The 24049-nt window shown below is 40.1% G+C and overlaps 3 protein-coding genes and 1 pseudogene across 14 annotated transcripts in view; 1 reads left to right on the top strand and 3 right to left on the bottom strand.

Moving 5' to 3' along the window:
- Nucleotides 1-10544, bottom strand: part of plekhm3 (pleckstrin homology domain containing, family M, member 3) — a 50842-nt gene extending 40298 nt beyond the window's left edge. For 3 of the 7 annotated variants that reach the window (XR_009798065.1, XR_009798069.1, XM_061841011.1), the window contains exons 1-4: nt 10406-10504; nt 8212-8256; nt 7154-7238; nt 5788-6327 (exon numbers count right to left, since the gene is read on the bottom strand). Coding sequence is in view for 1 of the 7 variants with exons in the window: in XM_061841011.1 (XP_061696995.1) it covers nt 5788-6253 (466 nt within the window). In the remaining 6 variants the exon portion in view is untranslated. Of the gene's footprint in view, nt 1-5787; nt 6328-7153; nt 7239-8211; nt 8257-10405 lie in introns of all 7 variants that reach the window. The other 4 variants (XR_009798070.1, XR_009798067.1, XR_009798066.1 and 1 more) reach the window with 4 other exon arrangements.
- On the top strand, nt 10064-15219 carry dnajc15 (DnaJ (Hsp40) homolog, subfamily C, member 15). Of its 6 annotated transcripts, XM_061841013.1 has the most exons (10): nt 10064-10213; nt 10362-10453; nt 10519-10570; nt 11502-11570; nt 11664-11803; nt 13435-13486; nt 13927-14000; nt 14078-14154; nt 14223-14293; nt 14371-15219. In XM_061841013.1, the coding sequence occupies exons 2-10, from the start codon at nt 10427-10429 to the stop codon at nt 14439-14441; spliced, it is 633 nt and encodes a 210-aa protein (XP_061696997.1). In that variant the 5' UTR covers nt 10064-10213; nt 10362-10426; the 3' UTR covers nt 14442-15219. The 6 variants fall into 6 exon arrangements, with proteins under 6 accessions (XP_061696997.1, XP_061697002.1, XP_061696998.1 ...); XM_061841014.1 differs by lacking the exons at nt 10064-10213; nt 11502-11570 and having other exon boundaries at nt 10245-10453; XM_061841015.1 differs by lacking the exons at nt 10064-10213; nt 10362-10453; nt 10519-10570 and adding an exon at nt 10604-11019.
- LOC133512792 (5S ribosomal RNA) lies at nt 12638-12756 on the bottom strand (annotated as a pseudogene).
- On the bottom strand, nt 15197-23677 carry LOC133511914 (organic cation/carnitine transporter 2-like). Its single transcript, XM_061841012.1, has 11 exons — nt 23471-23677; nt 22429-22659; nt 21565-21668; nt 21319-21473; nt 18888-19059; nt 18606-18732; nt 17689-17789; nt 17313-17527; nt 16929-17111; nt 15353-15488; nt 15197-15290 (listed from the first exon to the last, which is right to left on the bottom strand). The coding sequence occupies exons 1-11, from the start codon at nt 23675-23677 to the stop codon at nt 15197-15199; spliced, it is 1725 nt and encodes a 574-aa protein (XP_061696996.1).
- Nucleotides 23678-24049: the final 372 nt, after the last annotated feature.

Genomic DNA, 24049 nt, shown 5'->3' with positions numbered 1-24049 from the left:
TCATTAGTAATGTTAAACTTCCACCTTGGCAGACATTCATAATGGCTGCAAGCACAGAATACCGTGCACAAAAAGCTAGTTATTTCAAACACAGCGAGCAAAATAACGTTAACCATCAAACTGCTTTGGAGCATCAATCTTTTGTCAGTATGAAGTGTAAACGAATATTGTGCAAGCAATAATTCATTTTTTCACCAAGAAAAACAGATGGGGATATGATTGTGAATCAAAAATAAATAAATAAATTTGGAAGTGGGCTTTCAAATTTATAGTTGTCTTGGTTTGGTTAATTTATTTTTTGCATCATTAAAAGAACAAAAGTTTATTCACATTTTCATTGTAAGAATACAAAGATTTTAATAGAATTGTTACTGATAAAAGTGACCTGATGGGAATGTACAGAAAATTAATCAGATTTTTTTAAGACATGTAACTTCAATGGATGACACGTCTGATGTTGCTCATAGTAGTCAAAGGGATCGCTCAGAAGCGCACAGAAATAAAAACAATAGAGGGAACATTGCTTCTAAGCTTTTTTTAAGTCCTTAAAACCTTGAACACAAAATTCCCAACCACTTATTCGATTTCAAGTATGGACCACTCGGACTTTTTCACCCATCCTTTCATTATAGACAGACATACCAGACACATTTTGTTTTTAATAGATTAAACTGGTGTCAGGGATCCCCCCCCCCCCATCCCATCCCCGACGGGCATTTGCAATCTCTCTTTCACAGCAAATATTCAAAATCTAATTGACCGACTTCTTGGCTCAATTTCAGCTACATGTTTTTGAGACTTTTTTGGGGGTACTATCGTTATAGACGTGTCCACACAGTTTCATGTCAATTGGTGAAACCCGTGACACTTGCTCGTTTTTTTTTTTTTTTTTTTTTAAATAAATCGAGAATGGGCTCTCGCAATTCCCTTTTTCATGATGAATACTTGAAAGGCATCTTTCCCGAATGGGCTCCAATTAAGCTTCGTGTTCACATTGATTGCAGTTAAAACACACTCGCGTCTTTGTGTTGGCACGTCAATAAATCAAGGCGGATCACGTTGCCTCCATTTATTTCAAACAACAACAATGCCCGCCACTACCACCGCTAATTCCATTTTCTCCCGTCCGTGTACCAACTCACGGATGTTGGACTTTGTTTTCCCGGCGGGATGAAGCAAAGATTACCTCATCGATCTTATCAAAACACATTTTGTCAGTGTGTTAACCAAGCCTTCATGAATATGTAAATGAGCTGCAGGGCAGGCAACTTCATTGGCCACCGTCACGCTCAGGAGGTTTGAGAGGGAAAAGTGCCAGCACCCATTAAACAGGACCAAGCCTGAGTGATGAAGTAGCCCGAAATGCTAATATGGAATCAGAAACATTGGCTTGATTTTCTCAAATGGAATTTTCCCTTTAATGAATTGAAAACAAATTAGCAAGGCAGGAGTGTGAATCAGAGCTGCAACAAACAATTATTTTAATCTATTAATGTCTATTATTTTTCCCATTAATCAGGCTAAAATGTTTCTTGACTTTCATCCCTTTATTCAAAAACAGCACTTTTCAAATTGACAATGCAGGAAATGTACAGACATAAATTGATTATGAATCGGTAACTTTGTTGTAACATCTGTCAGAAAATCTTCAAAAATGTCTTGCTTTCATTCAACAGAAAGGTAATCATTCAGTCCTTTCAGTGAGGACTACAGAAATAAAAAAGAATAGAGATAGTTATTCTGGAGAATAAAATCATAAGATTCCAACAATTTGAAGTTCAACAAGGTCTCTAAACAACAAATCAATTATCATAATAGTTGTCGATGAATTTCACAATTGATGAGTTGATGATTAATTGTCAAACCTCTAGTGTTAAGTTCAACAACATATATACCGCGGACGTTGTGGAGTAGTCATTGTCCGACAACTATTTTAGACCAATATCCTGGTTTAATGGGTTCTTTGTCAAGTAAATAAAGGCGGGTAAATAGTGTATCTTCAGTGACTCAGAGGTCTCTGTGCGAAAGGCATGAATACGGACACAAGGTGTACACGGGCTCATTGTGTTGATGCTAACCAGCTGTTGCTGATGGAGAATGCAAACAGTGCTTTGTCCCACCATCGGAGCTCCTCCCCCCCGTTGTGCTTTCTCCGCTTTTCAGCCTAAACAGCCTTCTATCTTTTCACGCGTATGCTAATGTAATGTAATCCTTCCCCATGTCGGGAGGCGCCTTAATTAGCTTCCTACGCGCTTGCCTCATTTGAGTCCATTTGCCGACGGGATTACCAGCTATTATCCTGCACAACCCCAGTTTTGAAGTGTGTGCGCCTTTTCAAGTTATCATTTTCTATCATTACAACCTCCTCTGAGAAAAAGCGCAAATAATGAAAAAGTAAAACAGCAACACAAACAAAATCTGATTTTGCAGCTAAAACATCATACCTAATATTTTGGTACAAACAAACCCTGAATTTTTGCCCAACATTCCTGTTCCATTTCAGATGTGGGTCATTTAGATCTTTGTATTCATTATTTTGATAGACATGACGAATGAATTTCATAATGATAAGTGAAACAAGACAAGGGGACTCATTTTTTTTCAAGAACCACAATGCCCAACTAATTTTCATTGTAACCTGTTGAAACCTTCGAAGCAAATTTCTGGTTCAGTATCGGCAATGGGTCCTTGAGACTTTTTTTCCCCATGTCCTGTCACGACAGACATGTCGACTGAATTTTGTGTTGATCAGTCAAAAGCTACCACATGACTGCGCCAACAAGGCAATAGGGAACAATAATCTTTAGTGAAAAAGTCGGAAGCCGATATCTGCAGAGCTTTACATGCATTGATGCCGCTGATTAGAATATTATCATGAAACCTTTCCACTCGAGTATTTTATTTATTTATTTATTTTTTTAAACAGCCTCAAAAATCACATTTAATGAAACTTCACACATTCAAACGACTTTTCCTGCCGGCGTACAAATGTGACGATGATTGCAAAGCATTGCCTTTTTAAAATGAAAACTACACTTGGCATAACAAGGGTTCCTTTGTTAAAAAACTGTTCACTATCCTGTTATAATTACCACACAGCAATGGTGAATGACCATTTTTTGCTAGTAAGAAAGATTAACACAGAGAGTTTAGGAATAGAATCATTGAAAAAGTATATGCAAGTGAAAATGAACTGTGATGAGATTCATAAAGTCAATCTAACCAAAGAGATGACACAAACAGCAAATTCAGCTACTGCTTATAATAAACAGCATAAATAGAAATGTTGCTTGCAAACTGTTTTCCATCTGATATTATTTTATGGTATTATTATAATTAATTCAAATCATGACTTTAATAAACCAATAAAGCTTTGTTTTGTGATTTTTAAAAAGAAAATAGGGTTGATGTTTGTAGTAAGATCGGTCATAGTTTAGTCAGCGGAAAACGTGAATTTGATAAGATCGTATAGGCTTTGGGGTTGACAGGTATTGATGTTACAGAGTCTAGTTGGAATGGGCACTTCAACCTGATTCCAATGCACCGAAAATTTTGAAAATTGGATGAAAGCTTTTGCAGAAATTGCGTTATTTTTTGGTAAGGGGAAAGAACGGCTTTTTAAAGGTTTATGTGACATTGTGCAAGAAAATCTGGTCAGAAAATGCCTTCAAATTTAAGTAGAATAGTAAAGTTTTATTTTTCTCCAGAAATCTCTTCGACCAGTGATTCTCAACCAGTGTGAAAATTTATGATGTGCATGTATTTATGAATATATGAATTCATTACTCAAAGTGCGGCATGAGCCTCACTCACCGCCGTCAAGTGTGCTGTGGGAAATAAAATTGTACATAATTGCTCAAAAACGTATTTACAAGAAATGTGTTTGTTCATCTATTTATACCAATGACGAAGTGTGACAGACAGAAAAAAAATGCTCTTCCATTAAATAGCAGGAAGTACATACAGTAAATGTATAAATTTTTGTGAAATGTTTGTTTGTTGGAGTGGCATGAGATTTTTCAACTGGAAAATATGTGCCTTGCTTCCGGTTTTCAAACTGGTAGCAGCTTAAACAGAAGGATCTGACCAGCCCGATCGTAATTCAATAAATCCTGCTGAATTTGGACGGTATGCTGTGAATACTCGACGTGGGACACTCCTGGCGACAACTTCAGTGGACTAAAATCACCATCTGTACAATCTTAGTACCCAAATTGGAGCAGTATCGTTCGCGTCGAAGTTGCTCGGCCTAAGTTAGCCTAGCTTAGAATGCTAACAACAAAACATCTGTTTTCAAATATTTACTGAGGAAGAAAACAAACGCTATTATCTACACGTCCTGCAAAACAAACGCATCGTATACGCAGCCGTCAAATCACAGTGACCGAGGAACACCTTCCGTCTCTGATTGGCTGAAAAATTTCCGTTAAAACTATTCACCAAGAAGATCGTCCGGGCAGAAATATTCAGGGAGGGGTTCTTCACATTGACGCATCAAAAATGACTGAGACGTCGCAAACAGCCTCACTTGCCCTAAATGCTTCATTTAAATAGCATAAATGGACAATTATTGGTGAGAAGTTGAATAGCTCGTACTTTAGTCATTTTTTTCTTAAGGTATTTGTTATGAAGGATTTCAGAGGCATTTGCTGCACCTATTTCATGCTCTTTTTAAAAAAAAAAAAAAAAAAAATCCATGCAGCACGGTGAAGCAGCTAGAAAACGTTGGCCTCATAATTCTGAGGACCCGGGTATAATCCCAGCCCTCCCTGTGTGGAGTTTGCATGTTCTCCCCATGCATGCGTGGGTTTTCTCCCACATCCCAAAAACATGCAACATTAATTGGCCACTTTAAATTGCCCTAAGGTGCGATTGTGTGTGCGGCTGTTTGTCTCGATGTGCCCTGCGATTGACTGGCAACCAGTTCAGGGTGTACCCCACCTGCTGCCCACTGACAGCTGGGATATTCTCCACCACTCCTGCGACGCTTGTGAAGATAAGCGGCTAAGAAAATGGATGGATGGATGGATGGAAAATTCCATGAAGGTGGCAGCCACTTGTCACACTACTTATCTCAACTAGACTTGACTATTGTAATGGTCTTCTGACTGTGCTCCCCAAAAAGAGCATTAAACAGCAACAAACTCTTTCAGAATGCTGCAGCTCAGGTTGTGACCAGAACAAATGGGTCAGAGCAGATAAATTCTAAAGTCTTTACACTGGCTTCCTGTCAGTTTTAGAAGAGATTTTAATGTCTGCTACTGGACTATAAATCATTGAAATGGTTTAGGGCCTACAAACATGGAAGAAATGCGAATGGAATACAAACCCAGTGGGGCTGTGAGATCGACTGACTCGGGTCAAATCGTGGAGCGCAGAAATCAAAGCAAACATGTTCAAGCGGCATTTAATTATTATGCTGCAAAAAAATGGAATATCTTGTCAACAGACCCGCCCAAGCGTGAATGTTTTTAAATCCAGGTTAAAAACTCCTTTTTTCTCATGTTTTAAAGTACTTCCACTTTTCAGTGATATTTATTGAACTAAAAGCTGTTTTAATTGTACTTTTTATTTTCAAATGTTTTTATTTTTGTATTTGAATGCTTATAATCATGTAAAGCACATTTAACTACCTTGTGTTTGTAATGTGGTATAAAAATAAATTTGGATGGAAATAAAATTTGGGGTTAAAAAAATAAAGATTTTATTTGAACGCCACATAAGACAGGCCAGCTCTTGCTTTCTCTTGCGCTCTATAGTGGTGCTTGTCTGCGTGTGCGCACCAACCTTCCATATGGTGGGAGACGACGGCATTCTTCAGAGTGTCCTCAGTAGGGAGCCCGTTATCAGTGTAGGCAGCCGTCCGGTAGTTGACGTCGGACCTGGACCTGTTGTGCCCCTTCTTGAAAACATCGTTGGCAGTGCCTGTGGCCAGGTTGGTGCCCTCCTTGCCCTGCGCCAGGAGGTCATTGGTGGATCGGGCGCGGTTCCTCTTGCCGGGCCTTAGACCGACTACACTCAGGCCGTCGGCCCAAGCCAGCCCAGGCGGGCCCACCTCAGGCTGCTGTCCCACCAGGAGGTTCCACACGCCGCTGGAGCTCAGCCTGGCCAGCGTGGCGCTCGGCGAGACCTCCTGGACCTTCTTAGGTTGCTTATCGGCTGGATCAGGAGCACCGAGGGTGGCCAAGTCCTCGGTGGCCTCCAGAGCCGGGCTGATGTCGCCCACCACGTCCAGATGCCTCAGGCACTCCATCTCGCATTCACAGCTCACACTAGCTGCATCCAAACATCTGGGCGTGTGGACAAGGACCAGGACCCAACAGTCATCTAGAAACACACCAATGTTTTTGTCAGGGCTGTTACCAGTGCGGATATTAGCATCCAAGGAAGGTGATAACATTTATTTGTATCTGATATAAAGCTGCCAACCTATTAAACTTCACTTCCAGTACAATTTGTGCAAATGTATCTGAATTTCCATATTTTCTAAATGGTGTCAAGAACATTTCTGTGCAAGTCTTATATGTAGCAATTATTATATAATGGCTTAAATATTTGTGATTTTGATAATATCAATCTTGTAATGGTTAACATAGTTGCAGCCTAAATCAAAGCATCATTATATGAGGGGGTACCAATCCATCAAAAAGATATTGTATTTGTGTCTATGGGCGGGAGGCGGATCTCCAGATCAGAGGCGGGGTATATCGCGAACTGGTCCCCAGCCAGTCACAGGGGACATATAAACAACCATTGGCACTTACATTTAGACCGGCAGAAAATTTAGACGCTTCAATAAACCTATCATGCAGGTTTTGGGGATGTGGGAGGAAAATGGAGTTGCTGGAAAAAACCCACAAAGGCACAGGGAGAACAGGTAAACGCCACACAGGAGAAGCAGGACTTGAACCTGGGTCCTCAGAACAATAAGATCTCAAACATCAAAATTAAAACCAAGCACTCTATTTTGCAAACAGGTAACATAGCTGATACATTGAATTATATAATAATAAACCCTGAAGTCCACCCAATTTTACATCGGATTTCTTGTCAGCCTTAATTTTATAAGATTTTAAAAAATGGCCAATGCCCCCATGAATCAAAATGAGGAATGTTAGCGCCGATCATCAGCGTGGCTAATGATTAACCCTACCGTCATCCTCCCTTCATGGATGAAATCCCGCCTGAAGCCTTGGGCAGACGACAGAGGAGCTGCGAAGACGTCAAATGGGGGTGGTCTGAAACGGGAAGACAACCAAATTGAAAGAAAATGTGTGAGTGGAAACAACTGTATACTGATTCAACGTTATTCTGTGGATGTGTGTTGATTTTGGATGTAGTTTATGACACCATTGTATATGCTTTCTCCCTGTTTGTCTGTCCACTTGTGTACTGTTATCCCCTAAAATCTGGACTCTCATAGATTTTCCAGCTCTTTGTTGGCTCATGAATTATTTAGAAAGGCATTAGCTTATCGCACACGCAAACACACAAATAGTACCCCCATCCCCCATAATTGCATTACATCACATATTTGCATAGGTGGGAATGGCTAGAGCCAACAGTAAGCACTTTTTAGGAGAAAATTAGATCAGACTTGAATCACTGATGGTGTAGTGGTACACACGCCTGACTTTGGTGGGGGCAACGTCGGATCAATTCCCGCTCAGTGATGGTGTTGATATGCGCCCTGTAACTGACTGGCGAACAGTTCAGGGGGTAGTCTGGCTTTCGTCCAATGTTAGCTGGGATGGGCTCTGCCACTCTGGTGATCCTTGTGAGGATAAACGGCTTGAACAATGGATGGATGGATCAAACTATTTGCAAAAATACATCATTTTTCATAACTTTCTTCCTTCAAAATATAAATTATTCTTTGAATATATACACACCGCCTCCCCAAAAAGTTTTTTGTTGTAAAAAAAAAAAAAAAAAAAAAAGAAGAAAAAAAAAACCTTCCTGAAAAGGAGTTTAATATTGTAAGATGACTCTTCTAAAAACAAACAAACGCAATTACAATGAATTTGGGACATGTGAAACTATTAAAAACACAATACAATGATTTTCAAATGATATTCAAGCTATATTTAACTGAAGAGACTACAAAATTTTATTTTTATTTATTATTTAATGTTCAAACTGTGAAACTATTGTTTTAAGCTAATAATCATTAACAGGTAGGTGCCACGATTGCATATAAAAGGAGCTTACCTAAAACGCTGTCATTCACAAGCAAAGATGGGTGAGGTTCACTTCCTTGTGAAAATGGGAGAAAACGAACAGTTTAAAGACAATGATCTTCAAAATACAATTGCAAGTGATTTAGGATTTCATAATCTATGGTTGGTTGTATCATCAAAAGGTTCAGAGAATCTGTAGAAATCACAGCATGTAAGCGGCAATGCCGAAAACCAGCATTGAATGCTCGTGACCTTCGATACCTCACGCGTCACTGCCACGTAAAACGACATCTATGTGGAAAGTATGTCATCACAAGAATTGAGGAACACTTCAGAAAACCAATGTCAGAATACGATAAAATGCCATTTATTGTCATTATACAATGAGATAAAATCATCATACAACGAGATAGGAGAATAAATAAAGTTGGCGCAACATCCGTAAGTACAACTTAAAAGTCAACTTTGCAAAGCGAAACCCATTTCTCAACAACTCCCAGAAAGGCACCCAGCTTCTCAGGGCCCGAGTTCATCTAAGATGGACTAATATATATTGGAAAAGTCTTTTGTGGTCAGACGAGTCCATATTTCCAATTGTTTTTGGAAATTATGGGCATTGTGTCCTCTTGGGCAAAGAGAAAAAGAACCGTGCTGTTTGTTATGGACGCAAAGTTCAAAAGGTAACATCTGTGAGGGAGCCATTATTTCTGAAAGCTAAATACAGGTTTTGGAGAAATGTATGGTGGCATCTAAGGATCGTCTTTCATGGATGCTCCTGCTTATTTCAGCAAGACAATGACAAACTACATTCCGCAAGTGTTACAACAGAGTGACTTAGTAGTAAAAGAGTACAGGTACCTGTCTCCAATTGAAAATGTGTGGCGCATTATGAAGCATAAATGACGATAACGTCACTGTTGAACAGCTCAAGTTGTACATCAAGCAAGAATGGGAAAGAATTACACCTACAAAGCTTCAACAATTAGTCTCCTCAGTTCCCAAACATTTATTGAATGTTGTTAAAAGAAAAGGTGATCGATCAGTGGTAAACATGACCTTGTCCTAGCTTTTCTGGAATGTGTTGTAACCAAAAAATGATCATTCGCAAAAAACAAAGTTTAGCAGTTTGAACATTAAATATCTAGTCTTTGTAGAGTATTCAATCAAATATAAGTTGAACATGAGTTGCAAATTCTTGTGTTCTGTTAATATTTAACACAATGTCACAACTTCATTGGAATTGGGTTTGTACAATGTTCAGGAATAAGTGTGTATGTGTGTATTTAGCAAAATTCATAAAAATATCAAACTTTATTCTTTTAAGATTATGAATTTTCTTCTTTGGAAAATATACTACACAAACAAATATGACTAGTCTGAAGAATTACTTGTTTTAAATTGAAAATATAAACCTTTAAAAAAAGCTTTATTCAAAAAATATAACTGTTATAAGATTTAAAAAGTTCGTATTTTTTTACAAATTTTTAAAGAGCATCTTTTTTTTCTTAAGTGTATGGCTTGTGATTTTTTTACTATAGTGTTTTTAATATTTCAATAATTTAGTTTTGAGGGAAAATTGTTTTTACCTGTTCAGTCTTAAAAGTGCAACTTGATTTTGTTTAATTGCATACAATATGCATATTATTAATATGTATACTAAAGACAAAAACAGATTTTTCTATCTGCTTGAAAATGTGGAACTTAATATTAGCAAAGTCAGCATCTTTCTGAAGTGTGTACCTTTTTGTCGTAAGCACCTTTTTTTTTTAAATTAACATCTATTTTTAAGTCAGTATTTCTCTTTTTCGAATCTTCTACTTTTATAACAACATTTCTTGCTGGCAGACGTGCGAGGTGACGTCACAGTCAGGAATCCTCAAGATGCTAGGCTAACAGGAGCCAGCTGCTCAAAACGACCCGCTTCAGTTCCCTACGGACCTCAAAACGCATAAAGCTAAACATCTCTCAACCTTAGTCAATAGGCAGAACCATCTTTTTTTATGTTGCTCTCGGCTGTGACGGGAGTTGGCCGGGTGAGTTAGCTGTGGAAACAAACGACTTAGCATATCTCCATCCCACTCTCCTCGGAAAAATGTCTGCTAAGAGTGAAAACCTCTCGGAAAGCATCGTACAATGACCATGAGACATTATTGACTGCTGTAATCATGTTGTCTATAAAAGGTCAAAACTGAAAAGAAAGAATCAGCAGTTGAACGTGGACTTACCTACCGGAAGCGTTTACCACCATGAAATCATTTGACAGGGTCCCCAAGGTAAATACGTTCGGCTCAAAACGGAAGGCGGAACAGGGAACTTAACATCCAGAATGTTCTTTCAGAATCATCTTTATTGGATAAATGTGCCCCACCCGCCGCAAAAAAAGAAAACAGGCAAGCGATATCTTGTGGTCATGACGATACTTTTTTTTTTTTTTTTGGGAGAGGGGGGCGGACAATTGTGCAAATGATGCCGGGTCCTCCAGCAATTTAGAGCAGTCTGCTACAGTGACCATTTCAAGCAAAATGCGTATTTATTTAATTACCTGTATGTATTTATTCGTCTGAATTTCTTATCGTTTAATACCAAAGACTATCAAGGCTACACTACACACTCATGTTGTAGCTATTTCTCAAAATCCTCATTATCATTAAAATGCAGATGCCAGGGCGCTTAACGCACCTCACTGTTAGAGACAAATGTAAGAAATGAATGTGTGTGAATGTGTGCCTCTACTCAATATAAAAATAAAATGAGGAAAATAAGGAAAAGATAAGAACGTGCAAAATCCTCTTGGACCCTCCACATTTTGGCCACCAGTTCTTCCAGCTCCTTGCTTTAGGTTGGTGTTTCCTAACAATGCAAACTCAAACTAGCAGACATTCCAACAGCTACTCCCCTCTTGCAATTAACTTTTTAAACAGGTAATTTACAATTCCACTGCTAACACGCTGCCATTTTTTTATGATTTCTGTCGGGCAAATTATACATTACTTGTGCACTCACACTGCACTACTTACATAGCTATTGTTGACCAATACTGGCAACTCATGTTGCTGAGTAGCATCTGCACCACTTGCACAGTCGACTGAGGAGTACCTGCAACTTTTGCACAATCAACATTGTCCCAGATTATCGCAAAACTTGTCACTATAAACAGTACATTTCTTGAAGTCTCATCGCACTTTGACCAATGCTCATTCCGACCCATTGCTCGATTAGTCATTCAAACTTTTTTGTAAAATTGTGGAGGGGAAAAAAACGTCATTGGCAGATTACTAGAAATTGTTTATTTCTCAGTGACTGTTCTCGTAATATGTTTAGGTCTCAGAATTATTCTCTGGCAACTGACTGTTGTCCAACTAGAGCGGCTCCAACTACCAGAGACATACAGTATTTCTTTTATTTTGACATACAATACTTGGCAAAATACAGTACAGATGATTCTGATTCAAAATGTCTTGTGAACTCACTTTTGTTTTGAAGGGGGCCAAGCACAAGCTACTCCACTTTATTCGGTCTTGCCACTAAACATGGCGACCTCCTTTGACGGAGAAATGATGCGCTACGCCGAGTATAGGCCGAAAGAAACCTCCAGCAGCGACGCAGAGATCGATAAACGGATGGTGAGCATACCTTAGACACGTTTTCCAGGCTATTTCATTGTCTAAAAAAAGAAAGACGCCTGTCAACCTTGCTGACCCCTACTTGCTTGTTCTCGCATTAGCTGTAGTGTTTGCTAAAGCTAAATACGTTACATCATCATGTACGTTTAATATGACATTAATACGTTGACGATATATACTACTTATCTAAGTAGATGTTAAATGTAATTTTACATCATTTAAAACGGCCAAATTGTCACGGTCTCCAGTCCTTTCTGTCGGGGTACCGAACATATTCAGGAGGTTGCACTGACGGAAGACTTTTGGTGATAATCTATCTAAAGTACAAATTTATGAGTCTGAAGAAAAAAACATGTCGCGTATGGAGACTTTTCGCTGTCTGAACTTTTCCCAATCAACAGTTGAATTTGATCAACACTTCTTTAATGCTTCAATAGACCTCTAGACTTTATTAAATCTTTTGAACAGGCAACGTTTGGGAGTGCTCAATAAAACTTGCTGGAAAGGACATATGTATTACAATATATGTTAATGCTGCAAAAATGAATTTTTACTTACTATCAGAAAATATTTTGACTCTGACCTTTAAATGACCTTGTGAACTTGGCTTCCATTCCGGATTTGACGCTTGATATTGACACACTTGTGAATGCTAAAAGGTGTCAAGTTTCAGGAGCAAAGTAAGCTTACTTAACTTCTTCTTTTCCTTTCGGCTTGTCCCATTAGGGGTCGCCACAGGGTATCATCTCAGATGAACGTTCATATTTGTTTGGCACAGTTTTACACCGGATGCCCTTCCTGACACAACCTCTCTGCATCTTAGCCGGGGAGAGAAGCTTACAGTACCTGGCATTTCCAGGCGGTCTCCCATCCAAGTACTAACCAGGGCCAAACCCGCTTAGCTTCCAAGTGCTGACAAGATCGGGCGTTCTCAAGGTAGCATGGCCATAAGCAAAGTAAGCTTACTTGACTTAAAAAAAAAAAAAAAAAAAAAAACTTAATCTGTGCCAAGTTTTGATTGTGAAGAATACATTTCTCTGAAAAGGAATAATCCCTTCTAGAACTATTTGAAGATGGTGCATATTGTAAAATATCAGTCACCAGCTTCATTTTCAAAAGAGGTTGCTTTGGTAGAAACCAAAGATTTTTTTTTTCATGCACTCCCAAAGCATGTATCTATTTTGTGTACATTTACAAGACAGGGGGACACCTGCACTGTCTTTCTGAAAAGTTTCCACTTTAGTGCGTGTTCAGGTTGTCAAGATTTCCTGATGTGGAAATTTATGTAAATTTAAAATGTTTTCTATACCTTAAGGTGTTTGATAAACAGTACATATATTATATAGAGACACATTATAAGTTCTATTTGTAAATTAAATAACTGATTAATAGTACTGTTGAAATTATTTATTATTAAGAAACGTCTGCATGATTTTCAACAAGATAATCACCAAATGTGAAAAAATTTACCTGTAAATTTTTGCACCAAAACAATGGAACATTTTTTTGTACATAGCTGATAAGGCCAAGAATACTGAAACACTTGATATGGGGTGAATGTGGCCAGGCTATGAACTATAAAATGCTGAATATAAAATATTTAGGGTAAAAAATACGCGTTATGTCCACAGGGTGGCGCGCTGATCGCTGTCGGTCTTGGTGTGGCTGCTGCAGGTTTTGCTGGTAAGAACTTCAATACCTGAATGTGTCAGCAATGATTACATTTTATGTTCCTGCTAAAATGACATTTTTCCCAGAAAGAAGTAGGACTTTCTCAATAAAATAACAATTGGGTGAATAAAATTCACTTTCTGAGCAATGTGACAGAATTTCTCCAAAATGACAGCTTGTCACTGCTTGAACTTGTGGACCTAGATCCAAAAATGTCCACCAAAAATCCCTTTGTATTAATTTGAGAGTAAGGAAGGACTAAATCATTCACAATTTTCTCCTCCCCAATCACTTATTAGCATTTTTTTAATCTAGTGGATCTAGTAGTATTTAAAAGTGTCCACAAAAAAATCCCTTTGTTGTGATTCTGGAGTACGGAATGAGTAAATGATTGTGATCGCAAACATTCCCAACTTCCTGATTACGAGCAATTCAATGTTTTGATGTGACAGGTCGGTACGCCTTCCAGCTGTGGAAGCCTCTTGGGCAGATGTTGTCGGAAACAGTCCGAAAGATGCCCACACCAGTGAGTTCGCCCGTCCCTCATTAAATTTGACATACCCGATCCGGTCGGCTCAGCTCATTTTCCTGCTTCGTCCTCAGGCCTTCTCGTCGTATTACAAAGGAGGCTTCGAGCAGAAGATGTCCAAACGGGAGGCTAGCCTCGTCCTTGGCATCAGGTGAACAACATGTGAATTTTTAACTCTGCTTAATTTCAGTTTCATTTTTGCGGTGTTTGTAATTTCAGTCCTGTGAGTACAAAGGCCAAAGTACGCGAGGCACACCGAAGGATCATGGTCCTTAACCATCCTGATAAAGGTTGGCCTCGCTTCATCATTTAAAAAAAAAAAAAAAAAAAAGCATGGCGAGACTTAATTGGATGTGTTTATGAGCAGGTGGTTCACCATATCTTGCTGCCAAAATCAACGAGGCCAAAGACCTTCTGGACAAGGACATGCAGCGGTGACCTCCGTTTACGACGACGATGATGATGATGGTGGTGTTTCCCATCATGCCTTGGACTGTCCTGACTGACGACGTAATACAGACTTTCTTGTCACCACACATCCATTATTTTCATGTACAGTACGCCCCCCTGTTATGTTGCGGGTCTAGTTGATCCATCCATCCATTTTCCGAATCGCTTATCCTCACTTGGATTCGGGTTTGCCTCCCGTCAAATTGACCCTCTATGAATATATGTGCATGTCTTTGACATTTGTTCATAAAAATGTACTGAAGTATCAGAAAATCATGTACAGAGTTCCCCCGTTATTCGCAGGGCTTACAATCCTTACAGCCCCGCAAACAAGAAAAAATCTGCAAATAATGGATGCAGTATTAATACACTGATTACACTGTCAGCATGCATGCCAAGATATATTTTAGTGTGTATGTTTAGCATGCTTTGCAGCACTCAGGACCTCCATAATGCCGCAAAGCATCCTGGGAGCGTGTAAATAGCGTTTAAAGTGCATGTTCTCTCAATTATTTCCTGAGCCATTCTTTTGTTGTATTATTTGCTAGTTATGCTATTCTGTTGGCTGTGCTGTGATAATTTTTGTTTTTATCTGACACCGTGAGCGTGAATATTGTCAGTAATGACCTGTGTACACAGGCAGTGTGTGGGCCAATGTAAGCTTGATATGAAATTGAGTAATTCTAAAGTAACTAATCTTACTTGAGTACAATATTTGTCTACTTTCACCTTTACTTTTAACACTAAAAGTGAGTTGTACAAATGATCTGTGGTCCCGTTGTTTGGTCTTCAGAGGGTTTCCCATCATGCTTTGCTGCAGGAGACGAGCACGGCCACCTGAGGGCAGGAGGGAACCCTTGTTATTATTTTCCACGACTTACTTATTCTATATAGTGTACTTTTGCATGGTGGCCATCTGCTGGATGGTGTCGGGGAGCGGGTGCGTGAAGGTCTCAGGCAGGAAGATGCTCAGCGCAACCCCAAACACAGACAAGGAACCCACCAGGATCCATGGCAGCAACTCGTACCACACACCTGTCACATGCAACATATCGCATATTAAAACACTTGCACAAAAATTCTTATAATAGACTTGTTCCAGTGAAGACCTTTGTGAACACCTGAATTAAACCCCCCAGTAGAGACCGAAATCAAGACAGTAGGTCAGAGGTTCTCAAACCTTTCAACCCAAGTACCACCTAAACAATAGTTGGGTCTCCAAGTACTATCTTCATGACCGGCATTAAAATCAACAGTGCGGTTGGGCCAAGTGTTCATCAAAACTAAGATATTTTATTTCCAAGAAGTAAACTACCAGTCTAAAGTTGAGATGGTGTTTCAAAATCTTGTGTGCTGGTCTGCATATTTCACATTATTGCAATCCACTAACATTATGCACAGTAACTAATTAAATATTGAAATATGTACTTCACATAAAAGTTAAAAATACATTTTGCGTACTGCTTATCCTCACCAGGGTCACTGGAACACTCCATTCACACCTATGGAAAATTTAAAGTCCTCAATTAACCTACCATGAATGTCTTTGGGATGTGGGAGGCAACTGGAGTACCTGGGGAAAACCCACGCAGACACAGGAAGAACATGCAAACTCAACTGGATTTGAACCTGCATTCTCAGAATTGCAAACCAGGTGTGCCAATCAAGTTAGTTGGTCGTCATGCAGTGTAAGTTGAAAACTGCACGAATAAAATTAATTTCAAACCCAGTTTAAAAGTTAAAAGATACAATAAAGTCATTTTTGATTTTTTTTTTTTTTTGTGAATATCTTGGTCAAGACTTTTGTAAAGACTGCTGCAGTGGCTCTTAATCTGCGTTTGGTAGAAACCCAGGGGTTTGGTCTGGAGTTCGAGACACACATACACATCTATTCCTCCTGAGAAAGCCTTTGTGGTAGTTGTATTGTTTGTTACAACATATCTGTGTGAGACATTCTTTCCAAGGAATGGTAGACAAAAAGAAAATGAACTGACTGTTGTGAAAAGAATGACAGTGGTACTTGCGGAGGTGAGCTTATCTCTCTAAAGCAACGGCATAATTGAATTTATTTACACTAAGTATTCATTCACTTGTGTTTTTTTTTTTGGTGCATACCATTTAAAATTTGTTGGTTTTGGTACCTGAACATGCCGATTTTGTGTGCAATTGATTGATTCATTTTGTGCAATAATATACATCTATCCATCTGTTGGTTTTTTTTTTTGTACCCTGTATTCTAACTCAAGCTACGGGAAAGACCTTAACATTAGTAAAGATGTGAAGGTACAACCCAGTCAAGATTCCTAGTTAAAAACCCTAATAAAGATGAAAAGAAAACCCCAGTGAGTGAAGAACAGTGCGAAGGAAGACCCTAGCAACGAACTGAATGAAAACAAGTGGAAAGACACTTCTGAAGACCTGGGTAAAGAGTGCAGTGAATACCAGAAAATCTGTCTTCTTAGAATCTGGACTGACCCAATTCTAGGATGTAAGGTGACACAGCAGATCCCAGTCGTGAGAAAGTGGCACAAAATGACAAGGCTGTGTTCCGGATCACAGTGGGGTACAGTTCTCCACTGTATGTGTATAAAATGCTCACACCAGCCAGAATCCCAAACTTCCCCAGCAGGACCAGGAACAGGGTCAGGACTGGATGCGCTGCAGGGGGAGCAGAAACCACAAGAACCCAGTATTCAGTTTCGACGAGTATTGTTCAGAGTTTACTGTGCACAGGGATCTGGACATGGAGCTGAGCAACTGACAAAGTACTGAAGGTGGATTACTTTTGCTAAGCCCCACTGAAAGCCTAGATCACCAAACACAGGGCCAATGACTGGTGTAGAGTGTGTTGGACTTCACCCTTCACAGTGATCTGGACAAGGAGCAGTGCGAGAGCCCCTAGCAGAGAGAAGGCGATAAAGGAGAGACGACGAGGAAGACGACGAGATGCCAGCCAGCTCGCGGTGTAAGCTGGAAGCTCAATCGCCACCACTAGGAAGTAGTTCACAAAGGGGTTTCCAGACAGAGATGACATGTTGAACGATATGCCAAAGTAGCTGAGGTTCGCGGAGAACCTGAACACAATGTAACAACAATGAAAAGTTCAGGGAATGGTAGGAACTTGACAACATCTTTGAATTGAATGCTGAAAGCAGACACCAAAATAATAAAAGGGACTTCAGTTTTAATGGTGGATGCCAGGATGAGGAGGCAAAGGTGAAGGACAAAGACTCACCAGACAATCCACAGGATCAGCGAGATGTGACGAATATTCTTCGTCTGCACCAAGTCCATAAAATTCAATGATTCCGACCGGTTGAGTGACAGATTCTCGACCTGCCAGGGAAAAAACAAAACAAAACAGGGTAGACTACATTAAAGAATTAAGGGAGGACCCTAAAACGTCATTGAGAACCTCATTGAAGACTCTAGTGAATACCTGAGTGAAAGCTCACGTCAAAACCCTAGTGAGGACACAATTGAGGACTTGAGTGACCACATCAAAAAAAAGGGTCTGCTCACTCGGGTTGGGAATCTTTCAGAGCCAACACATATACAGATACACGACTTCCGATTGGATTTAAAAATAAGGACTCAAGAAGAAGCATGACATTATGGCGGTAAACACATCCCATGGGAATTGCAGAGATGTACACACCTCTGCCATCGCCTGCATGTTTACACTCTGCTCCGCACAGTTCGGCAAGCCTAGTGTTGACGGTGGGCTTCTCACATGACATTGCATTTAATGTCAACAGCCAGGGAAAATGGAGCGTCTGTGAAACGCTACTTTGCTGCCGCGGTGGCCATCAAAGTAGCTTAACTACTGAAAAGCTATTTGATGTTAAAATGTTGAGAGATTTTTTTTGTTGGTCATCTCGTTAATGCCCAACACTGCTGTTTTTGCTTGTAAGATGAATGTTGCATAAAGACGACTGCAGGAGAAAATTGCTCGTTTCGAGAGATGAAAATTGTAAAAACTCGAGGAACCAATTTCTAGCCTCGAGATAGCCAATCTACAACTCTCCAATTGACGTATGAAAGGATTCCTACAGGATTATGTAGCAATTGAGAAGTCCGCTACAGATAGTCGTATCGCTAGCCTTCATGAACAGATATTCTGCCGCAGCGGCTTATCTTTCCCACCCCTACCTTGGTGGTTTTGAAGATGACTTCTGGAGCTCTCACGCGGTTCTCTACAGCAGCTGAGCTTAGCAGAACTTCAGCTCGTCTCAGATGTCCACGAGATACCAACCAGCGAGGAGATTCTGGAAGGAGCCTACAACATAACACAGAGGACAGCAGATTATGTGATCTTGACTGTGAACTGTCCAGGAGTGTGAGGAGCATGATGTGAGCGGTACATTAAGGATATAAACACTCTCTAGACTGGATGCTGGAGAACTTCCAGACGTTCCAACAAGATCAGCTCACCACCAGAGCGGGACACAGGATAGACCAGGGAGTGCCAGGATCAGTGCCAAGCGGCGCCAGGTCCGGACTAGGTAGGCAGTCCCGGGCAACAGCAGCATACCAAATGCAAAAGCGAAGGGCATACACAGATTGCCGAACAACACTCTGATCGGACCCGTCAGAATCTCCGTGCCTGAAGAAATACAAGAAGATCATTGCTCAGGTAATTGTTGAATACCTTTCTAATTGAATAGTGTCTCCTTTTAATCAAAAAGCACAAGTTAAGTTTATCAGCACTGTCTGGGGAAACAGTATGTAGTATGTACTGTTCTGTACTGTATGTATGTAGTACTGGGGTGCTGCATACAACTGTTATGCGTTTCTTCTCATTTTTATTGTCAGGTGTGAATAATTGACGTTTGTGTGTGACATGTCCGCTCACAACCATACCAATACAATAAAAAAAAAAACATTTATATGACACTGTTATAAGTATTGGCAAAAACTCCAAAAATTGTTGTTCATATCTGGAGCGGAAAATTAATTTACAAATGAATGCAAAAACAATAAAAGAAGCTTATACAAGTCTACAAAAATCTCACATGAACTTAAACTGCTACAATATCTGGCGGTGAAAATTGATGTAGCGATGAGCTGGCGCATTGACAGTGCCCTCCATAATTATTGGCACCCCTGGTTAAGATGTGTTAAAAGCCCTAAAATAAATTCAGTGTTTATCGCAAAAGAATACTGTCCCACTGAAAATTTTAGGAAAATGTAACCTTCAACTCAAATGACTTGTAAGAAAATAAAAAAATGCCTGACTAAAAAATAATTATTTTTTATTAAACCACCTGTTCCACATTTATTGGCACCCTTAACAATTCCCAGGAAATAAACATAATTGCACCATTTCTGGCATTTCTACAGTAGTTTACAACATTTACCAGAGTATGTAGGAACATTTAATTAGTAATTCATCATTTCCTGTTTTCCTGGGGTATAAATATGACGTGACACAGAGGCCATTTCTCTTATCCACTCTTAAACATGGGAAAGACAACGGAACACAGCATACAAGTGAGGCAGATGTGTGTCGACTTTCACACGTCAGGAAGAGGCTAAAAGAAGATTGCCACTCAACTGCAGCTGCGCATGTCAACTGTGAGAGGAATAATTAAGAAGTTCAAAACAACTGGAACAGCGGTAAACAAGCCTGGACGAGGACCCATGTTTATTTTGCCACCACGCACAGTGAGGAGGGTGGTAAGAGAAATCAAAAGATCTCCAAAGCTCACTGTTACAGAATTACAACAAATGGTAGCATCCTGGAGTCACAAAGTCTCCAAATCAACCATCAGGCGCTGTCTACACGCCAACAAGCTGTTTGGAAGGCATGCACTGAGAAAACCTTTCCTCACTCACAATCATAAACGCAAACGTCTGGAGTTCGCCAAACGGTATTGGGGCTTCAACTGGGACCGTGTGCTTTGGTCAGATGAGACCAAGATTGAGCTTTTTGGCAAAAAATACTCTTAAGTGGGTCTGGCGTGTCACGAAAGATGCACATGCTGAAAAGCACCTGATACCCACTGTGAAGTATGGGGGTGGGTCAGTGATGCTGCGGGGCTGTTTCGCTTCCAAAGGCCCTGGGAACTTTGTTAGGGTGCATGGCATCATGAATGCTTTGAAATACTAGGACATTTTAAATCAAAATCTGTTGCCCTCTGCCCGAAAGCTGAAGATGGGTCGTCACTGGGTCTTTCAGCAAGACAATGACCCTAAACATATGGCCAAATCTACACAGACATGGTTCACCAGACACAAAATCAAGCTCCTACCATGGCCATCTCAGTCCCCAGACCTCAACCCCATTGGTAACCTGTGGGGTGAGCTGAAGAGGAGATGACCCAGGTCTCTGGATGATTTAGAGAGATTCTGCAAAGAGGAATGGCTGAAGATCCCTCTTTCTGTCTTTTCCCATCTTGTGAAACATTATAGAAGATTAGGTGCTGTTGACAAAAGGGGGTTGTACAAAGTATTAACACCAGGGGTGCTAATAATTGTGACACACATTATTTGATGTCAAATAATTATTTCTTTATGTGGGATTTTTTTCCCCACTGAATAAATGCACTTGTATTGAAGGTTGGATTTTTCTCTTTTTTCCATTAAGGTCCCATATTATTTAGAAAAATATATATTCGAAGCTAAATAACATCTTAACCAGGGGTGCCAATAATTATGGAGGGCACTAGTTGAAGGTAAGTCAGACTATTGTAATGAAGTAAAGAATCGGTACTGACACTGACGGATTGCCAGTTTGTTCGGTAACCAATGATTTCTCTTTGACAAATTCTGATTGTTGAGATTCAAATCAAGAGAAATCTTGAGTCCTTGTTTGCAGCAAGAACTTCCTTTTAGCCTGGAAAAGCGTAGAGGAGACACAGACCGAGAACAAAGACCACAACGAAGCAGCTGATTTGTCCGAAGCCGACCAGGAAGAAGATCACACTGAAGAGTTCCCAGGATGGCGCCAAAGCCAGGACACTGCATGAAATGCTGAGGAAGGCGATGGAACCCAGAAGAACTGGTTTCCTGCCGAACCTGAAGGCCATATCCAGTCCAGTGGGACTGTTTTAGGATTTCCTTTTTTTTTTTTTTTTTTAAGTGGAGAATTGGGAGCAATTGAAGTTACCTGTCGGAGATCTGACCCGAGATGACGCACCCGCACACTCCGCCGAGGAAGTAGGCCAGCGTGCTTAGAGGTGGTTTCCATTGGTCCTCGCACACCAGATTAAACTGGAGCAACCACAACATGATTCAGACCACAGTTGTGTTGCGATACCAGGAAGAATCATCAATTCCACCAAGAGTACAGTGAGACATTAACGTATGAGTGCCCCAACTTGCCGTTTGATGAAATATGAGCTCTTGGTCGATGTTTTGCTCTGTGTTGTGTGCCAAAATGTGAATTCTAAGCATGCTTTAGACACTTGTGGCGGCGTATCAGCGAGGATTTATGGCACTGAGACAAGAACCAAACCTTTGTACGGCAAGTGATCGTGATTAAAGTAAACAATTTTAGACAAAAACTTTTTCCAGAGGGTAAAACGGCACCAGAAATGCCCCAGCATAATCGCTTTAAGGTTTAAAAAGGTAGTTTTCAAATAATTAAATGGGATTTTTCATTTGTTGGTTTTTGTTTGTAATAGTTTGAGGAGTAATGTGTGTCTTTTTTTTTTTTTTTAAAGTGAACACAAATAATGAATCGAGATATAGATGGAGAGTCTGAGCCCTAGTCAAAATCTATCCCCAGCGTCAAATTCACACTCACAATTTGAGAAAATTTGGAAGCAGGATGAAGAGACGCCAACGCTAAAAATAGATTGGTGAAAATGCTGTTTTTGTTTTTAAAAATAATTAAGAACGAGAAAAAAAGTGATGTCTTTGGAGGCCTGGAATGGAATTTCAGTTCATCTCAATGGACAAAAGTCATTTGCTTTATGAGTAAACTGAGTTAAGAGATTCATAAAAGAACAAATGAAAATGCCAACTGTACCTCAGTGACCACGGTGGACTGGTAGTGTTCCTTGCTGAAGGTCCAACCGTCCTTACAATCCTCCTGCTTCAGGCTGGACAGTTGTGGACCTGATCCCGATCCTAGCGATCTTAAATTCTGGTCCCAAGTGGTTCCCAGTGTGCTCACGTTCTGGTTCAAGATGCTGAGGTTCTGGATGAGGCTTAGCTGAAAGCGGCTACAACTACTCTTCTCCATGTGTCCGGAGACCAGCTAACCAGGAAACATCACATTAATGTTCCACTCGCATTTGTAGACCAGTTCTAACCGCCTTTAGGATCCAGTACAGAGCTCAGTGATCAATTATTTAACTGCAGTTTCGAGCTTGTCGCCAATGCTGGAATTCCAAATGTTTGGGGGAATTTTACAAAAAGGTAATTTCAATTGATGCTACATTTTCTTGGTGGCAAAAGCCAAAGCTTCACTGACACCTAAAGTCTACAAACTCTTAAATTTCATTTGACCCAGACAGATAAAACGGGGTACAAGTCTAGAATGATGCAGAAACCGGATGGCAAGGATCTGGTTCCCAGTCTGTCTCTTTGTGAGTGGTTTCTACACCACCAGGGAGGTTTTGTGCTCTTCTCTGCACAACTACTTATATTTCCTATACTATAATATAATATTTATCCTTTTCACCCTCAGAATTAGTTTAGATTTTTTTAAGGAATCATGTGAAAGAAAACCAAACGTTTTGGGGGATTATGGTGGTACAACACTAAACACAAGTTTTCTCATAGTTTCAGTTTAGGTCACTCACATTCTATCACCAAGAATTATCCTTCTTCACTTTACTTCACAAATTACAAAATATTCTGTATTCGGACTCTGCTAGGGTAGAGCCACAGGGAACAACAATTGGTTTCAAATGTACCACAGACTTTGTGCACATGTGCACATTTTAGAGTCAAAGAACCCTTTGGTTTATGTGAATACTTTTGAAGACTTGGGAACTTAACCATTCAATTACCTGAAAAATGTCATGACTATGTGATAAAAACGCAGTTTGTTGGCCGATTTTTACCTGTAGGGGGATGGCGGCCTCCATCCATTCCTGGCTGAGGTTGGCGGTGGGGATTTGGCAGGTGTGGGGGGGCACAGCCAACAGGTAGAGGCTGGATAGCATGTTGTATCCCGAGGGGATGGCGGCCAGGCAGAGCTGGAAGACCACTCTCCTCTGGAAGGGACCCCAGGACCCCAGAAAGGACACAGAGTCCTCGTAGTCCTGCATTGCGGAACCCTTATATACAGTAAGTACGGCGCAATTTACTGGTACATGTGTTTAAATACACATCAACATGGATGTTTACAAAAAAAAAGTTCTTTGATGTTAATTCATATAGAATAAAAAGTATATCCTAAGAAAGAGAATGTGTCTTAAGATGTCAATGAAGTACATCCCGGACTTTTAAAGAGGACCTAGGCCCCTCCTCTTGACACTTGTGTGTGTCAGTCTAATCCACGTGCACATTTGCACACAAACATTCTCTTGCGTACACACCTATACTCTGCATTCTCACACATACAGACACACACCATTTTTGCCTCATTTCTGACAGATTCTACAGAAAAAAATATTTTGCAATAAGTAAATTATATATAT

This window comes from Syngnathoides biaculeatus, chromosome 14 (genome assembly GCF_019802595.1).
Source record: "Syngnathoides biaculeatus isolate LvHL_M chromosome 14, ASM1980259v1, whole genome shotgun sequence".
Taxonomy (NCBI): Eukaryota; Metazoa; Chordata; class Actinopteri; order Syngnathiformes; family Syngnathidae; genus Syngnathoides; species Syngnathoides biaculeatus.
Note: the sequence above shows the minus strand (reverse complement) of the source record. Positions and strands in the feature narration are given on the sequence as shown.

What these genes read in the sequence shown, in the direction of transcription:
- LOC133511914 (XM_061841012.1), bottom strand. Translation starts at nt 23,677, where the DNA reads ATGCAGGACTACGAGGACTCTGTGTCCTTTCTGGGGTCCTGGGGTCCC. An exon ending in CGTTGTGGTCTTTGTTCTCG is followed by an intron (nt 19,060 to 21,318) that starts GTCTGTGTCTCC and finishes GTATTTCTTCAG; the next exon opens with GCACGGAGATTCTGACGGGT. An exon ending in ACCTTACATCCTAGAATTGG is followed by an intron (nt 15,489 to 16,928) that starts GTCAGTCCAGAT and finishes TGCATGTGACAG; the next exon opens with GTGTGTGGTACGAGTTGCTG.
- dnajc15 (XM_061841013.1), top strand. Translation starts at nt 10,427, where the DNA reads ATGAAATCATTTGACAGGGTCCCCAAG. An exon ending in GCCGCAAAAAAAGAAAACAG is followed by an intron (nt 10,571 to 11,501) that starts GCAAGCGATATC and finishes TAATATGTTTAG; the next exon opens with GTCTCAGAATTATTCTCTGG. An exon ending in CCTTAACCATCCTGATAAAG is followed by an intron (nt 14,294 to 14,370) that starts GTTGGCCTCGCT and finishes GTTTATGAGCAG; the next exon opens with GTGGTTCACCATATCTTGCT.